Below are 15886 nucleotides of genomic sequence, written 5' to 3' on the forward strand. Positions count from 1 at the left end.
GAGAGTATCAATATTAATATTAATATTAATACAGTATTTAATATTAATATTAATATTAATATTAATTAATATTAATATTAATTAATATTAATATTTAATATTATATTAATTTGAGAAAAACAAAAACAGCAAATCACATGACCCTCCCAGAGTTCACAAGAGCCACTACTTAGGCTGCCGTCAGGTCCCACATCGACACGTGGAAATTAAAAAACATACGTGGCACAATCATACAATGGAAACAGATCGTATATCGTCCGTCTCCCTCGTCCACTAATTTTTCTAGATACTCCCTTTCCCCTTGTTTATTTTGATTTTCCCTGCCACGTGTCACATCATCTACGCCCCCTTATTTTCCCCACCCAAATTATTATTTTATTTTTTTCATCTCTCTCTCTCTCTCTCTCTCTCTCTCTCTCCTCTCTCTCTCTCGAAACTACGAGATTTGTTTCTGTGGATCCAAAAATTAGGGTTTGTAATTGCAGCTGCTGTGTTCAATTTGACTTTTCTGGTAGATTTACTTCAACTCATGCTAATCGTTTATGTTTAATTTGAATTTTTTTGCAAGCTACGAATCCGTAAATGATATTTTATTTAATATGTGCTGTTATAAGTTGATGCCACGAATTTAATTGTTTTAGGTTTATATGCTAATTTAATTTGTGAATTGATGGTTTATTTGAACGTCTGTTTATCTGAATTTATTATTTTGCTTGCGAGCTGTGAACTCAGATGTGGTTTTTAGTTGGAGTGTTGTTATAGTTGAAAGAACTATTTTTATGTTACATCTATTAATTAATGATTTTTTTTTTTATTCATTTTATTTTTTGTTTATAACTTTTTTCAGGTGTAAAGTGCTCTTGTTTGGTTAAATTACTAATATTTTAGAACTGAGGTGAATCGAGGTTTATCGATTTTGTTGTTAATTTGTTGTTTTGGCGAAGTATGAAGGTGGATCGATTCCTTGGTTGTATTAATAGTGCTGGATAAAATTAGAAGGAATGTCAGACTTGTCTATTTATGAGGTAGGTTCATTCTTCATTAACTTGTTATATTCTTATGCTGAGTAATTTGTGTTTACAAGTTATTGAAGTTCTAGTTTGTTAAATAGATTTGTGATTAGTTAGTAACTGGTGTAACAGCTTGATGATATCATTTGGGATGACTTTGAGCGTAATGGCAACCCTAGTGAAGATCAAGGTAGTGAAGATAAATGTGAGGGCGGCAACAATAAGAAACCTCGACTTGAAGTAGCATCGACTCAGAACAATGAGGGCGACGTTTATGATTCTGGTGGTGTGTCTCAAGAAAGAGACTCGGAGACGTTTAAAAAAGAAATGAAAATGGTGGATACTAGTTCATGGTCTCATACGCCTAATGGCGTATTCTCTGCTACTGGTAATGCTTACTCAACAAAAGACATCCCTAGTATGCAATCCGGAGATACTAAATTATGTGCAGATGTAGGAACCCTACAAAATACAAGTGGCTACCCGCCAAGTCACATATCCCAGTCAGATAATCTTAGCTTATTCTCGAGTGATGGTAATGGTAAAGAATCAAATGATCTTTTGTATTATGGTTGGCCTGATATTGGAAACTTTGAGGACGTGGACACCATGTTAAGGTACTTCTTACATTAGTGTGTGTTCACCTTTTATATAAATTATCTAACTTCCATTCTTATCAAAAAAAGTTCTAAGGTTTTCCCCATTCGGGTTACTCGGGAGGGCAAGTTATCCAACCCCATACTCCTCCCCATACTCTAGTTTATGCAGCCCATCAGGATTAATCCCTGGCTGTTTCCAACCCTTCCCTGGCCATCACAAGATTCGAACCTGAGATCTCTTGCAAGGATGCAAAAATGTCCCGCCCCAACCACTGGGCTACCTTGTGATGGTTTCCATTGTTATCAAGAAATATATACTTATATGTATATGTTTTGTTATTAATGTGTGCAGCAATTGTGATTCGTCATTTGGACTAGGGGTTACGGGCAATGACGATGAATTAGTCTGGTTTACATCTGAAAATCCTTCTGTAGGATATGAAGACGCGTTGAAGATGGATCTTAAGTTTCCTTGTTCACAGCCAAGTAGTATAACTAATGTGACACAATATCAAATACCTTTAGAAAATGATAATAAATGTTTAGGACCCGATTTTGTTGGGTACGTGCAGAGCACTTATATGCATGATAATGTTCCAATGCAAACGACAGGGGCCTCATTGATGACTGATATCAAATCTGAAACTAAGGGTCCCACAACTCCTTCTGGAAAGGAATCTTGTAATGCATCCCAAAATCAATTCGGTAAGGAAAACAAAATTGAAAGTCAAAGTCAAAGTGATGTAGATGAAATCAGAAAGGGAGAATCAGCCGAATTTGATATGTCAAATGTACGAGAAGGTTCTTCCATTAGTTCAGAGTTGGACGAAATTTCACTCGAAGCTTCTAGTTTTCGCCAACTACAACAGGTTATGGAACAGGTAGACTTACTTAGACTTTATTCACAGAATATATTTAAACACACATGCTATTTATTTATTGGGCACTTATATATAACAAGCAGTATCATTTTTGCATAAAGATTGATATTGTACGACATGCAATCGAATGTGTTTATAATAGCTTCTATTGAATTGCTAATTTTGAATCCGAGTGGTTTAAATCGTTGTACTTGTTCAGTTGGATTTAAGAACCAAGTTATGCATAAGGGATAGTCTGTACCGTTTGGCTAGAAGTGCAGAACAACGACACAACACAAACTATGGTCCTTCAATCACCGAAGGGACTAACAAGTGCGTTTTCTCTCTCTAATCTCAATATTACAATGGAATGATGGATAATTAGGCACTCAGTCTATATGTTTTTTATTTCACATGTGAATTTGTCACTGTAAGTTATTTGTAGTTTTGTACTGACATATTTGTTATAAGCCTGGTAAGATTGGTTCTGAATTTCATATTTCTGAATTTTGTATGTTTTGTTTCAGATACACTGGCCTTGTGGATATGGAAACCGATACAAACCCCATAGATCGAACAATAGCACATCTATTGTTTCATAGGCCTTCAGACTTATCTAACAGAGCTACTCATGTACTTCTCAAAGAAAATGCAAAGGTATGATCCCGTGTATGTGTGTTATAATGGCCATTTCAGCCATGTTAGTTTCAAATGGATCGATTTATTTCATATATCATCTTGAGTGAATAGATTGGGTAAGTTATAAACGATGAGGAAAAGGAGGAGTGACAAATGGTTCAAAAGCCAAAGTGTAATGAATACAGCTTTCTAAATCATTTCATTAAGATAACTCTATGTTTCTATTGGTAATATCATATTTTGCATTTATGTACTCGGTATAAAATATGTTAAAATGAAAGTAGAAGATGTGCTTAATAATGGGTCAATGAGTAAAATGGATAAATTTTTAGCTAGAAGAAAATAAGTCCAAAGGGTTAAAAGTTCTGAGTTAAACTGAAAAGGAAACATGTCAAATGGCTTGAATGGTCGCCCGACATTGGTTTTAATGTATACCGTATGACCTTAAAATCGTGTTATTCAAAAAATCAGATTACTTTTTCTAATAAATGTTTATCTTTAATGCACTAGTTTACTAATTTATATTGCTAATAAGTAACAAATCGAAAAAGCGTTCCTGGGTCAATCCATCCCTACCACACAAAAAACTACTTGTTAGGTTTGGCCCTTGACTGTTTGACGCAAGCTGTACGACCCGCCCATTTAGCCACCATGACTAGTATGATAAAATCCAATGAATTGTAACCTAATTAACGCGTGGCGAGCGAGAAGGTGTGGTCCGTTAAAGATTTGGGCGAGTTTTTTTTTTTAGGTTTTTTTATTTAGAAATATGTAAGTTTCACTTTAGCCCTTGGAGTTTGGGGTGTTTGACATTTGTTAGTAAAGAGTGCTAGTGGGTACGACGAATTAGGCGGAACGTACAACTCTTCTAAGCATGGAAGTGGGCTACTATTCATCAATAGTAACCCACTTGCTCAAATGTATATGAGTATAAAGTATAATATAATAATTATCTTGTGTACAATTTTCCAGGTTCATGGATCAACAATGGGTCCATCAGTGGTAGCCAATAAACTATCTTGTCATGAAGTGGAAAATGAATCAGATGACAAGATTTCGAGCACTGGAAAAAACTAACTTGTCGTTAGTCAGGCATGCGAGATTTCAAAGTGACGTTTTATCATGTGTAGATAAAATCTATATCTATAAATATAAATTTGTAATAGTGAGTCCGAATATGGGCTCCATAAGTTTGTTAATTGGTAGTGAATCTGAGGGTTGTAATAGTATTTATTGGTGTCCATCCTTGTGTATCTTCATCATCAAAATGACCATGTAGTCTTGATCATCTGTTGTAACTAGTTCTCATGGTGGCCCAATTTTGACCTAGAATACATCCATAAATGTTCATATTGTGTGTCTTTTTGATTCCTTGATACATACTTACAAAATTTCAATACTGGTTGTCTGGTCATTTATGGTTTTTTAATTGTTCCTCATCAGTTGTCATTCTGCTGTAATTAGCCTTCGCATTTGGATTGTTCATTACATACTTCACATTTTTGGATGTGGTGAGGTGATGATGAATAGTTTTGGGCTTAGAGGGTGCACCAGCTTCTTATAGCTTATGCGAGTTTATATGAGTTTGAGTTTATGTTTTTAACAAGTCATAAGCTTTGTTTGATAGTCATAAAATTGAAAAATAAGCACAGCGCCCATTAGTTTACTAAACACTTGTAATAAATTAAAAGCTACAGCTACCAGTTTTAAGCATAAGTTCCAGCTTTAGCTTTAGTACATAAACTTTAGCTACAAGATCCAGCTCTACTTATAAATATAGGGGTAAAGGTGCATAGCGTACAAATCATCTCGGTTTCCTACATATTTTTATGATACTATACAGGTTTTCTCCTGGGAGCCGTTGAACCGACTATTCATTTGCTAGTGAACAATATACAACTAAGTGACTAACCACTCTCATTTTATCTCCTTGTAGGTTACACATGTTATTTGGAGAGTCAAAGGCGCACGGGGACATGAAAGTTGCGAGTTCCATTTCTGTCCTTGTACCGCTTTATCATTTAGTAATTTCTTAGTTTTTTCATTCTAAATATCATCTTATCATTTAATTTTTGCTTACTTTTTAAAAAGAAAGAAAAAAAAAATTCCTACTTACTGGCCGGAGGTCCACTCGGAAGCAATCTCTTTATCCGACGAATGGAGAGAGAGGGACGACTTTCTCTACTTTTGAGAGTGTTACACTCGGGTGGAGAAATGACTTGTCCTTATTCTCGGATATGGGGAAAATTGTCTACATCACACCTCCCCCATACACCGCTCATGCAGAATTTGTTGTTGTTGTATCATCTTATCAAATAAGACAATGACACATTATAAACTAACTAATCATAGATGAGAAATTACTCCGTATAACATAATACATAACAATATCTCATCATCCTATCAAATAAGACAATGTCACGTTATAAACTAACTAATCATAGTTGTTCATATTTTTTCTGTTTTGTTGAGAGTTGTTTTAAATTTTAACATATTTAAGCATCTTAACGATAAGGGGAGTGATCCGCACATGATCAAAGTTTATTTGCACACCACTAAAGCTGTTTTAGAGAGATGTATGACACACATTATAAAGCATGTATAGTGGCGTATGAATAATTTTAATGGTGTATGAATCATTAACCTAACGAAAACAATAAAAGTTTGGTTAAAAAGATCTTAGGAGAAAACACCAGTGCGTTTACTGTATTACCACTTAAGAAATAGAGCGTGTTAGAGTTCACGTGCTTGAAGTACGCCCGGAACTCGCCGCTAACACAGAGTGCTAGGCTTTGGATTTGTGTAGCGTGTTGCTTGTGACACACAAGATGGAAGTGACATTTTGATGAAATATGTATTTTTTTAATATTATTTTAATACTTTTTTTCTTTTTCTTTCAAGTTTCAATCATGTTTTGATACATCATACATCCAACACGTAACTCCTCTACACACCACCTCGCTAATCCTCATTTTTCAACACATATACTCACCCCGCCACTAAAAATCCCTTTACTTTTACAGGTGTTAATCGATTGACCCCCAACAAATTCGCACTTTAAACAAATTAAAAATAAAAAATAATAATAAAAAAACTCAAAAATGGCGGAATATCGTCCAATCAATTCAGAACCAACGGAAAACCTAACCGGAAACTAGAAAAGCCATTCTCTAACATATTCCGGCCACCGGAGATCACAATATTGGATTATCAACCTAATAATGAAAGAAAAATAGTAACAATAAAAAGGAACACATGCGTGCAAATAAAAAGAATGAAAATAAAGCTGGCAAATTTTGAATTCAATACATATATAAAAATTTGAATCTGAATTAGAACAAATCGAAATTCTTGTTGTTTCGAAAAAATTCGGTATGGGGATGATGAACAGAGTATTCAGTAGGGTACGTAATCTGGACGCGTATCCTAAAATTAATGAAGATTTTTACAGCCGAACGCTTTCTGGTGGTGTTATTACATTAGCTTCGTCTATTGCAATGATATTTCTGGTTTGTTCAGAGCTCGGTACGAACAACTTTATCGATTTTGTACCGTATGATTTGTTGTTCATCTCTACTAATAATCTCAATGTGATTGTTCATATTTTCAACTAACTATGTGGGGCAGGGTGGGCCACTCGCCTTGGATTTGTAATTTTCAGTGTAATAATTTTGAATTTTTCGATTTTGCGTGGATTTTTTTTCGCAAAAGTCTACACATTATGCCTCCAAAGCCTCCGTATTTTGCCCAGAAGCTCCCCTATTTTGTCCAAAACCTCCGTATTTTTTCAAAAAAAATTGATACGGTTTTAAAAAAAAAATTGCCCTCGGTGAAAAAAAATTTCCGCCACTCTTTTCAAGTCTAGTTTGATGGAAAACAACTGTATAAAATATCTCTGAATATAATGGTGTTTGTGGTTTTTTTCTTTGCAGGATTATATATCCAAACAATTACTGAATCGAAGCTTATGGTCGATACTTCAAGAGGGGAAAAACTTATGATTAATGTAACAATTTAGCATATAAACGTTGACTTTCATATCTAAGTTATGGACTGATCAGAGCTGAATTTATATATGATGGTTTAAAATGCAGTTTGATATTACATTTCCTTCTGTTTCGTGTACGCTAATCAGTCTTGATGCTATCGATATCAGCGGGGAACAGCATCTCGATATTGTAGGTCTTATCGAAGTGTTTTATAATGTTTTTTCGTATAAGTTTGTTACTGAAATTTAGGGTTGCAGAAACACGCTGTAATAAAGACCAGAATCGATCCAAATGGCAATGTGATACAAGTGAGATATGATGATATTGGGAAGCCTAAAATTGGGAAACCAATGCAGAAACATGGTGGAGAGCTTTCACATAATGAAACATATTGTGGTTCGTGTTATGGTGCTGAAACGGTACGTAGATGTTCTATATTATGACTTATAATGTCATGAAACTGTTGATTATTATAAATCAGTTTGACGTTGCAGAACGAAGCTGAATGTTGTAATACGTGTGACGAAGTTCGGGAAGCATATAGAAGGCGAGGTTGGGGATTGATGAACCCTGATTTGATTGACCAGGTTCACTTTTGTTTCAAGATTGTATGTATACCTGGAAAAAAGGTCGGGTTGGGTAACGGGTCAGAATGGGTTTGTGTCAAAACGGGTCATGGGTCAAGCGGGTCACAATTTATATGTAAACTATTTAAAGGGCTAATGCCATAGGAAGGTAACCGAGCTATGTTCCAAAATGGTCATTTAAGTCCCTCTACTAGTTGTGACGTTTCGTTTAGGTTACGATACTAGTGCCTATTATGATAGTCCATGTTTTAAGATGACGTGGACAACATGATTATAAGTTTATAATAAACAAACTAACAAAAATTATATAAGAAACCTCATCAGCCTTTTGTCGACGTTAACGTGTTTAGATTACAAGTCGAACTTTATAGGATATTTTGAAATGTATATTGGTTCTAATGGTTTTATAGACCCTGTTATATTAAGCATTAATTATATTAAGCATTAATGCTAAAAGTTAACATTGTTGGCATGTTAGTGCAAAAGAGAAGGGTTTGTTCAAAGGATTAAAGCCGAAGAAGGTGAAGGTTGTAACGTATACGGATCTTTAGAAGTCAACAAAGTAGCCGGCAATTTTCACTTCGTAAAAAGTTTTCATCTTGCAAATATGCATGTAAACCAAACAGCTCAAAATTTTCAAGAAGATAGTTATAATGTATGCTACCATTTTCATTTCCTGTAGATCTTTGTTTTTTCGATCACATTTTAAGGTGTTGATTACTTTTGCAGATAAGTCACAAGATTAATAAATTATCTTTCGGAGGCCATTACCCTGGTATTATAAATCCACTTGATGGGTAAGATTTTGTGTTAACTATCTAGCGTCAAAACGGTTGTTTTTTTAAATAAAGATTCGATGACAACTGTTTGTGGTTATTGCTGTTTATATCGTTATATTCAGGGTGCAATGGTTTCAAGGAACTGCAAATGGAATGTATCAGTATTTTATCAAGGTTGGTATTCTACTTTGAGTATACGATTTTAATGAAATGTATTAGTATGTATGATACCTGATAACACCGAGGGCTGTCGTTAAGATGCATTAGTATGTTATACAAATTAATCAATGTTGACTTTTATACAAATTAGTATGTTATACAAGTCTTTTTTGCACCTTAACGACAGCCTAAGGACAGGTTGTCATTAGAAAAATTCATAAATATATAATATATAATTCTTGCTAAATGGCAGGTCGTACCAACAGTTTACACTCCGCTTAGAGGCCCGGTTATTCATTCAAATCAGGTACGTATGAACATTAAAGATATAATGTATTACGATATGATCAACTTTTGGTTTTTCTAAAACACGTACAATTTCTATTATGTAGTTCTCTGTTACGGAACATTATAAAAGTCCCGAAGTTGGTCAACGGTCACTTCCTGGAGTCTTCTTCTTCTATGACCTCTCTGCAATTAAGGTTCGATAAATTTCATCAACCATTTTAATATTTCAATTTGTGTATCGCATGTTCTGCTATGAGAAATAGGATAACGTAAAAATCGGACTTCAAACTGGAAAATGGACCCGTTTTTCATATTGGTTACTATAATTGACTACTATTGTTTTCGCAGGTGACCTACACTGAAACACGTACCTCCTTCTTACATTTCTTGACCAATATTTGTGCAATAGTTGGAGGTATGTGTTGGATTATGCATACAATCCCAAGGTGTCATTTTGACCCAGTTACCTATAAATGGGTCAATTTGGGTAAACTGAAGGATATAATTATAAGTAAACGAATCAAACAAGCTGAACATGTCGAAAGTCACCTGAAGAGTATCAAAATGCATAAAGGCTTGTTATCACTTTAGTAAAAAGAGTGAGATCATTCCTGTAATAATACAATTCATATAATAGTAATCAGCTAAAAAAATCAAAACACTGAATGACCGCAACCTGGCCCATTTTGACCCTCCCATTTTGGTCACCTCTAATGCTCACAATCCCAACTCATACATTTGATGGCTGTTCCAAAAAAATTAAAAAAAAAAAAAACTCATACATTTGATGGTTCTTTTCAGTAACTATATGATATGATCTTTTTGTAATTTATTCAGGTATCTTCACAGTAGCAGGGATCGTTGATTCATTTATTTACCATGGTCAAAGGGCACTGAAGAAGAAAAGGGAAATTGGAAAATTAGGCTAACATCACAATCGTCTTTTCGATTTTAAACCTCTGCCACATAATCCTATGATGGTACAATTTCCTTTTCTTTAACTTCGATTTTGTCATTATAGTTGTCTTTTCTAACTAACTGCCGTGCAACGGGTCAAAATCGTGTATAGTTTAGTAACATAGGGACAATTTAGCAACTTTTATTCTTTGTAAACAGTGTACACCATTTTTGTCTCGATATATACAAAATATTATACATTCGATAGATACAAAATGTCATTGTACAAGTATACCTATATGGGCACAAAAGGGAGTATATTTAAGATATGGAACTTTGCTTAAAGATAAATGAAGGAATGATCTTTTTATAATAGGGGAGAAAATGGAAATTCAAAATTACAGTAAGAAGTTTCAAAACTGGAGTAAGTATACATGATAACCAAATTTAAACAATCTTTATAAACTTATTATTATTGTTGTGATACCTCCAACTTATTATTATTATTAACATCAATGACTTCACACACTAAAGTATTAAACATATAAAACAGTCTCGTTTCATAATAACCAAATCCAAACAATCTTCATAACTTTGTACTAATATGTCCCACACCATTATCCAATTGCTTTATAAAGTGCTCAAATGAGATAATCAAGAGTCCGAATAATCATTCGACTGCAAAGATTTTCAAGAATCTACTAAAATCATCTTGATGGTGTTGCGGACATGGAATCATCAGTTAACGAACGGTCGCCAGATGGATCTTCTTCACTCTCCGAATCCAAATTCGGGACCTTTATGCACTCAACTTCTCTTACTACTTCAATCATCTCGGGTCGTTTTTCAGGCGATTTATCGCAACAACGAACAGCTAACTGCAGCAGTTTTAAAATCCCGTGAATCGCGTTTCTTTGCACCATGATTTCCAAATCGAAGATCTCAGCCGTCCATTCTTCACGAACTGCTCGATGAACCCAAGTACAAAGGTCCACAGCTCTGTTGTCTTGTGGGACCGAATGAACACTAACTCGTCCAGTCAAGAGTTCCATAACCAGGCTACCGTAGCTCCATACGTCTGACTTTTTCGTGACCTTTTTAGTGGTTTGGAATTCGGGAGATTTGAAGGAAACCATTCGTTGAACCGAAACTGTGTTTGAGATGATTGAGGTGAGACCGTAATCCGAAACTAGAACCGTGCTGTCTTCATCAATGAGTACATTAGATGATTTTAAATTGCCATGTGGAACTTGGGCTTGAGAATTCGGGTTCATATGTAAGTATTCTAAGGCTCGAGCCACCCCAAGTGCAACGGCTAACCTTTCATTCCATCCAAAGGGAACTCGTTCACTTGTTCCTCTTCCTCCTATATTCGGAAACGTTATCAACTAGAAATAGTTTAGACCGCGCGTTGTGGCGGTTGCATTTAGATATACGTTGTTTGCCTACATGCTTGTAGTATCAAACGATATTTATGTACAAAATCCCTACACATATTTACTACTTATTATATACATACATAATAATGTTGTACATTTGAGATTTTTAAAAACACTGTATTTAAAGAAAGCACGTTATTTCTAAAAGTAACGTTCTTTTTACTGATTCGTTCTCTTTTTTTATTTCTATCAAGACTAAATACTGACATTTATGATGCGTTATAGTGTTTTATTTATCTCTCTCCAAGGAAAACAAATATACATAATAGCTCGTGCGTTACGTTGGAATATTTTAATGTCTTTTATAAAACTAATGTTGAGCAAGAAATGAGAAAAAAATTGTGAACAAAAAAAATAAAAAAAGAGGGCAGGAGGACTTGAACTCAAGTTTTCTACCTTACAAACTTATGAACTTACCACTTGCACTGATCATTTACTAAATATAAATAGTTGAATTTGTTTACTATATACTCCGTATATATAATAATTTATCCAACATGTTTTTTAGAAAAAAAAAACCTCTGATTCGAAAATAATTAGTTGCGTTTTATTCGAAAAATTATTTCCAGTTAAACGGTGATGATGGAGAAACCCAACTCATAGCGAAAAAACATATAACTTCCGTCTAAAAATTGGGTGGGTTTTATTTAGTTATTATTATATTAAATGGAGAAGTTAATTTATATCCCCCATATATTAACCATCATACAACTGTTATCCTTATAAAGATATAATTATTACCCTTTATCTATATCTCACTTGACTCAAATTCTATCTAAGTAAAACTACAATGATGAAGGCATAATACGATCAAATATCTTGTGCCAATTAGTATATATGCTTTATCTATATCTCACTTGACTCAAATTCTATCTAAGTAAAACTACAATGGTGAAGGCATAATACGATCAAATATCTTGTGCCAATTAGCATGTATGTAAAATGTAAAATAAATTCAAATCCTTTTGACATACTACAATACTAATGACGGTGCGTGTTATCTAAATGGTTCAGCGCTGAATGATGAAACATTCAACATTCAACGAGCATTCAACACTGAATTATGAACCATTCAGCATTCAGCGCATTCGAATATATGAATGTTACAATACTAACTAAACTGAAATAAAAAAGGTTGAAGATAAAGAGAAAATGGTTGAGTAAAGTTACCATGAAGGCGATTGAAAAGGTTCCCGTTAGTTATAAACCGATGAACCAACAATTTCTCTTCATTCGAGTAGTAGTAAGCAAGAAGTGGTGCCAAGTTCGGGTGTTTCTGAGCCGCAATCACTTGCAAATGATACATAAACTCGTCGCGGCTCAACGGCTTTACATCTCTTAGCCTTTTCACTATTACATTTCTTCCATCTTCCAATTTAGCGATATATGTATTCCCAAAATTCCCTTTACCTAAACTCTCAGCCGAAGCCTTCATAAGATCTCCTAACTCGAACTCAGGCTCACCATTCACAAAAACAAGCTGTCGTTGATCATGTTTCACCTCTTTTTCTTGATGATCAACCACTTTTATCGGTATTTCTTCACCCTTTTCCTCATCATTTTTACGTACAACGTTCTTATTATCCATGATCTTTTGCTTAAGTAGCTTATTCCTTCTGTATAGCATAACTAACAGTAGAATAAGAGCACAAAAACCAACAACGTTGACGATAATTAAAAGTAAATGGCTTTGAGACTTCTTTGGACTCCTTGAAGTACCATTACTCAATGAAGAACATCTTGTAGAAGAAGGGGGCCCACATAAAAGTTGGTTATGATCATACGAAGAGGCGCTAAATGATTGAATTATTGGAGTATTCGGTATTTGCCCTGAGAGATTATTGTCTGAGACATTAAGTTCTTTTAAACTTGATTGATCAAACGGAGGAATTGAACCATTCAGCTCGTTTTCTTGAAGTTGTAACGACCATAAGAAATTTAACTCAACTAGTGAAGGTGAAATCGGTCCACTGAAACTGTTGCTTGACAAATCAAGTTGCGTTAAGTCAACGTTCTTTGAGAAGTCCATTAGTTGCCCGAATATCACATTATTTTTAAAGCTTAAAACCGACAATGCAGTAAGGTTATAAAGTGCATCAACCTTGATTTCTCCAGTGATGTTAAGATTCTCGAGCGTTATACCAATAACGTTGCCATTGCACCTAAGCCCGTACCAATCGTAACAGTTTTCGCTTTGCCAGTTTTTGTCAAGAAACGCGTTGTTAAAACCGTCTTTAAGTGCCAAAAGTGCATTTCTTTCATCATCAGTGAAACCTATTGTGAAAGACTGAACCATAACAGTAACATAATGATGCAGAACAAATGATGCAAGAAATAGTAGCATGAAAAACTTTGAAAAACTCATTATATTGATTTGTATTTTGGTTTGATTTCATTGATTTAATTGATGTGGGAATACAAAATGAGCAACAAGTTGTGTACTAATAGCAAGATATGAGAAAAATATTCCACAAGGATACCATGACACCTATGTGTTTTGTGGATAATTTCATAGTTTGAAGAGGATATCAAGATATTCTAATTCATATTTAATTTACTGGATTTTTTTCAAGCTGAGAATACTAAGACTATGACATGTGATATTGTGATTCCTAAGGTCATAAAGTATTAATTTTAATTGTAAACTTATATTGGGGTGAATATGTAATTTGTACCTTCCAACCTGATATATATGAAAGATCCATAAAAATCGAGAAATCGGTTAAAATACACTTTTGCTAAAAAAATTATATTTAAAATTCACCTCTTTATAAAAAACTAGCCTTTAAGAGCCCGTGCGTTGCACGGCGACTCTTGATCAAACAAACCGTAAACGTAAAATATTACTCCGTATATAAATTAACGGTATGTTCAAGACATTGACAAGCAATTGGAGATTCAAAACCTAGTCAAATGAAAGACATACGAATAAAACAAACATGATAACAAATGGTGACAATTTCGACCCATTACACGACAATGGACATATACATGCAAAAAAACAGATCCCTTTTGCATCAATGAAGTTCTTTCTATAATCATAATCAAATCGTAAGATAAGATGAGTAGAAATAATCATAATCAAATCATACAATACATAGCACATAAGATAAGATGAGTAGAAATATGAAAAAATTGGACTATTTTGACATGTGACAAAAAATTACCCATTATGACCTGCTATGCATATATACAACCTATAGTTTATAGCAACTAATAGTAACATTGCGTTGAAGCAAATAAGTAGTGGAACAATAATACACACCATAATATTACAAACTGGAGGTGTACATTCTGATAAATCATTGGTTCAAATAAAACTTTATGACATCGCAGACAAAATACTTGCACACAAAAAAAGTGTATACAACAAACAGGGCGTAATCTTTGGTCTTCAAAATGTGTCACTTAATCATCACTACAGTTCACTTATTTTTGTGTTTCATATTAGCAGCCGTTATAAGTTTATAGTGAGAGTTAGGAAGCTCACTTAGTTTACCAAACTTTTCTTCATAAAAGGACCATATTTCTGACCTGATTTAACACATAATCCATTAGGAAAACTGTCAACCAACTCAACTGAAAAATGAAGAACATAAAAGGAATACCAGTACATTAAGAACTGGAACGATGCATATTTCCCATATATCCTTTCAAAATCTTCTTGGATATGTTTAATTGTTGATTTCTTCCCATGAACCTAAACATAATAAGTTCAAATCCAACTCAACAAACTTTGAATACAGCTAAATCTCCAAAATCAAGAATGTATAGAGAAAAACTAAAAGTGGCGATTCCAACCCATTTACTAAAGAATAACCGATTTGGGTTAGGTTTCACCACAAACAGGTCAAAGCTATAACCATTATCTAATAACAAGGTTGAAAAAGACTCGAGACGGGGTCATCAATCTTTAGAGACCATAATAACAAAAAAAATTTGATAATTAATTAAAAAATAATTGTACAACAAATTTGATATTAATACTAAGAACATACCTCCAAAGTAGTATTGATGCACCTATGTTGGTAACCACCATTTCCTTGAGTGATAACAGTAAACTACTTAATATATTAGATGTCATATAAATTGTAGTCATCAATACCTACAACTTCGTCAATACCGCTTGACTATTTATCGTGAAGTAACTATAAATTATAAATAAAAAATTAAAATTAGCAAAACCTACTCATAAAAAACTTGCAATTTTAGTTATTTTATTAAACCGTTGTAATTCATTGTACAAGAAGAACTCGGGGTTGATAAATAAAGAACTATCACTTACGTAGATAACTGGACCACATAATAGACGCAAATAAATTGAGAAGGAAAACCATCACCTACCTGTTGATAATGGTAATCCATCAATAAAAAGAAAGTATGAAAGTATGAGTAAGGTGAAGAAGAGAAATACTTGTATGCAAAAATAATCAACTATTCATGATAGGTATATTTTTTGAGCCCGTTCGACGTATGATTATCTAAACAACAGTTAAATGATTAATCGCAAGTAGCTCACTTAATTAGCATTTTTAAACAACAATAGAAACACATACCTGTGAATCGGAACATCGAGACAGTTACAACAGTTAACAAACACATTGAGGAATCCTTTGTCACTGGTCATACATACAAACCTT

The 15886-nt window shown here is 33.9% G+C and overlaps 3 protein-coding genes and 1 long non-coding RNA gene across 7 annotated transcripts; 2 read left to right on the top strand and 2 right to left on the bottom strand.

The window, feature by feature from the left end:
- The first annotated feature begins 401 nt into the window (after positions 1 to 401).
- On the top strand, positions 402 to 4479 carry LOC139902858 (protein LNK1-like). Of its 3 annotated transcripts, XM_071885509.1 has the most exons (8): positions 402 to 511; positions 848 to 1025; positions 1143 to 1398; positions 1462 to 1627; positions 1962 to 2490; positions 2690 to 2802; positions 2997 to 3126; positions 4081 to 4479. In XM_071885509.1, exons 2-8 carry the CDS (start codon positions 1002 to 1004, stop codon positions 4183 to 4185), a joined length of 1323 nt encoding a protein of 440 aa, XP_071741610.1. In that variant the 5' UTR covers positions 402 to 511; positions 848 to 1001; the 3' UTR covers positions 4186 to 4479. The 3 variants fall into 3 exon arrangements, with proteins under 3 accessions (XP_071741610.1, XP_071741608.1, XP_071741609.1); XM_071885507.1 differs by having other exon boundaries at positions 1143 to 1627; XM_071885508.1 differs by having other exon boundaries at positions 418 to 511; positions 945 to 1025; positions 1143 to 1627.
- A 1913-nt stretch (positions 4480 to 6392) lies between these two features.
- Positions 6393 to 9982, top strand: LOC139902860 (uncharacterized). Of its 2 annotated transcripts, XM_071885514.1 has the most exons (12): positions 6393 to 6633; positions 7041 to 7114; positions 7203 to 7286; positions 7355 to 7516; positions 7592 to 7684; positions 8163 to 8339; positions 8414 to 8481; positions 8586 to 8637; positions 8876 to 8929; positions 9015 to 9104; positions 9259 to 9325; positions 9748 to 9982. In XM_071885514.1, the coding sequence occupies exons 1-12, from the start codon at positions 6483 to 6485 to the stop codon at positions 9837 to 9839; spliced, it is 1164 nt and encodes a 387-aa protein (XP_071741615.1). In that variant the 5' UTR covers positions 6393 to 6482; the 3' UTR covers positions 9840 to 9982. The 2 variants fall into 2 exon arrangements, with proteins under 2 accessions (XP_071741615.1, XP_071741614.1); XM_071885513.1 differs by lacking the exon at positions 9259 to 9325.
- A 500-nt stretch (positions 9983 to 10482) lies between these two features.
- LOC139901642 (pollen receptor-like kinase 4) lies at positions 10483 to 13611 on the bottom strand. Its single transcript, XM_071884332.1, has 2 exons — positions 12417 to 13611; positions 10483 to 11173 (listed from the first exon to the last, which is right to left on the bottom strand). The coding sequence occupies exons 1-2, from the start codon at positions 13609 to 13611 to the stop codon at positions 10515 to 10517; spliced, it is 1854 nt and encodes a 617-aa protein (XP_071740433.1). The 3' UTR covers positions 10483 to 10514.
- An 886-nt stretch (positions 13612 to 14497) lies between these two features.
- On the bottom strand, positions 14498 to 15869 carry LOC139898094 (uncharacterized). Its single transcript, XR_011776873.1, has 5 exons — positions 15803 to 15869; positions 15532 to 15590; positions 15245 to 15394; positions 14861 to 14946; positions 14498 to 14780 (listed from the first exon to the last, which is right to left on the bottom strand). It is a non-coding gene; the product is annotated as an uncharacterized lncRNA (long non-coding RNA).
- Between the last annotated feature and the right edge of the window lie 17 nt (positions 15870 to 15886).

The sequence above is a fragment of the Rutidosis leptorrhynchoides genome, chromosome 3 (genome assembly GCF_046630445.1).
Source record: "Rutidosis leptorrhynchoides isolate AG116_Rl617_1_P2 chromosome 3, CSIRO_AGI_Rlap_v1, whole genome shotgun sequence".
NCBI lineage: Eukaryota > Viridiplantae > Streptophyta > Magnoliopsida > Asterales > Asteraceae > Rutidosis > Rutidosis leptorrhynchoides.

Excerpts from the sequence above, each read along its gene's own strand:
- LOC139902858 (XM_071885507.1), top strand. The coding sequence starts at position 1,002 with ATGTCAGACTTGTCTATTTATGAG. Across the intron at positions 1,026-1,142 it reads CAGACTTGTCTATTTATGAG|CTTGATGATATCATTTGGGA; the intron begins GTAGGTTCATTC and ends CTGGTGTAACAG. Across the intron at positions 2,491-2,689 it reads TACAACAGGTTATGGAACAG|TTGGATTTAAGAACCAAGTT; the intron begins GTAGACTTACTT and ends GTACTTGTTCAG.
- LOC139902860 (XM_071885514.1), top strand. The coding sequence starts at position 6,483 with ATGGGGATGATGAACAGAGTATTCAGTAGGGTACGTAATCTGGACGCG. Across the intron at positions 8,482-8,585 it reads ATTATAAATCCACTTGATGG|GGTGCAATGGTTTCAAGGAA; the intron begins GTAAGATTTTGT and ends CGTTATATTCAG. Across the intron at positions 9,326-9,747 it reads TATTTGTGCAATAGTTGGAG|GTATCTTCACAGTAGCAGGG; the intron begins GTATGTGTTGGA and ends TAATTTATTCAG.
- LOC139901642 (XM_071884332.1), bottom strand. The coding sequence starts at position 13,611 with ATGAGTTTTTCAAAGTTTTTCATGCTACTATTTCTTGCATCATTTGTT. Across the intron at positions 11,174-12,416 it reads CCTTTTCAATCGCCTTCATG|GAGGAAGAGGAACAAGTGAA; the intron begins GTAACTTTACTC and ends TTCCGAATATAG.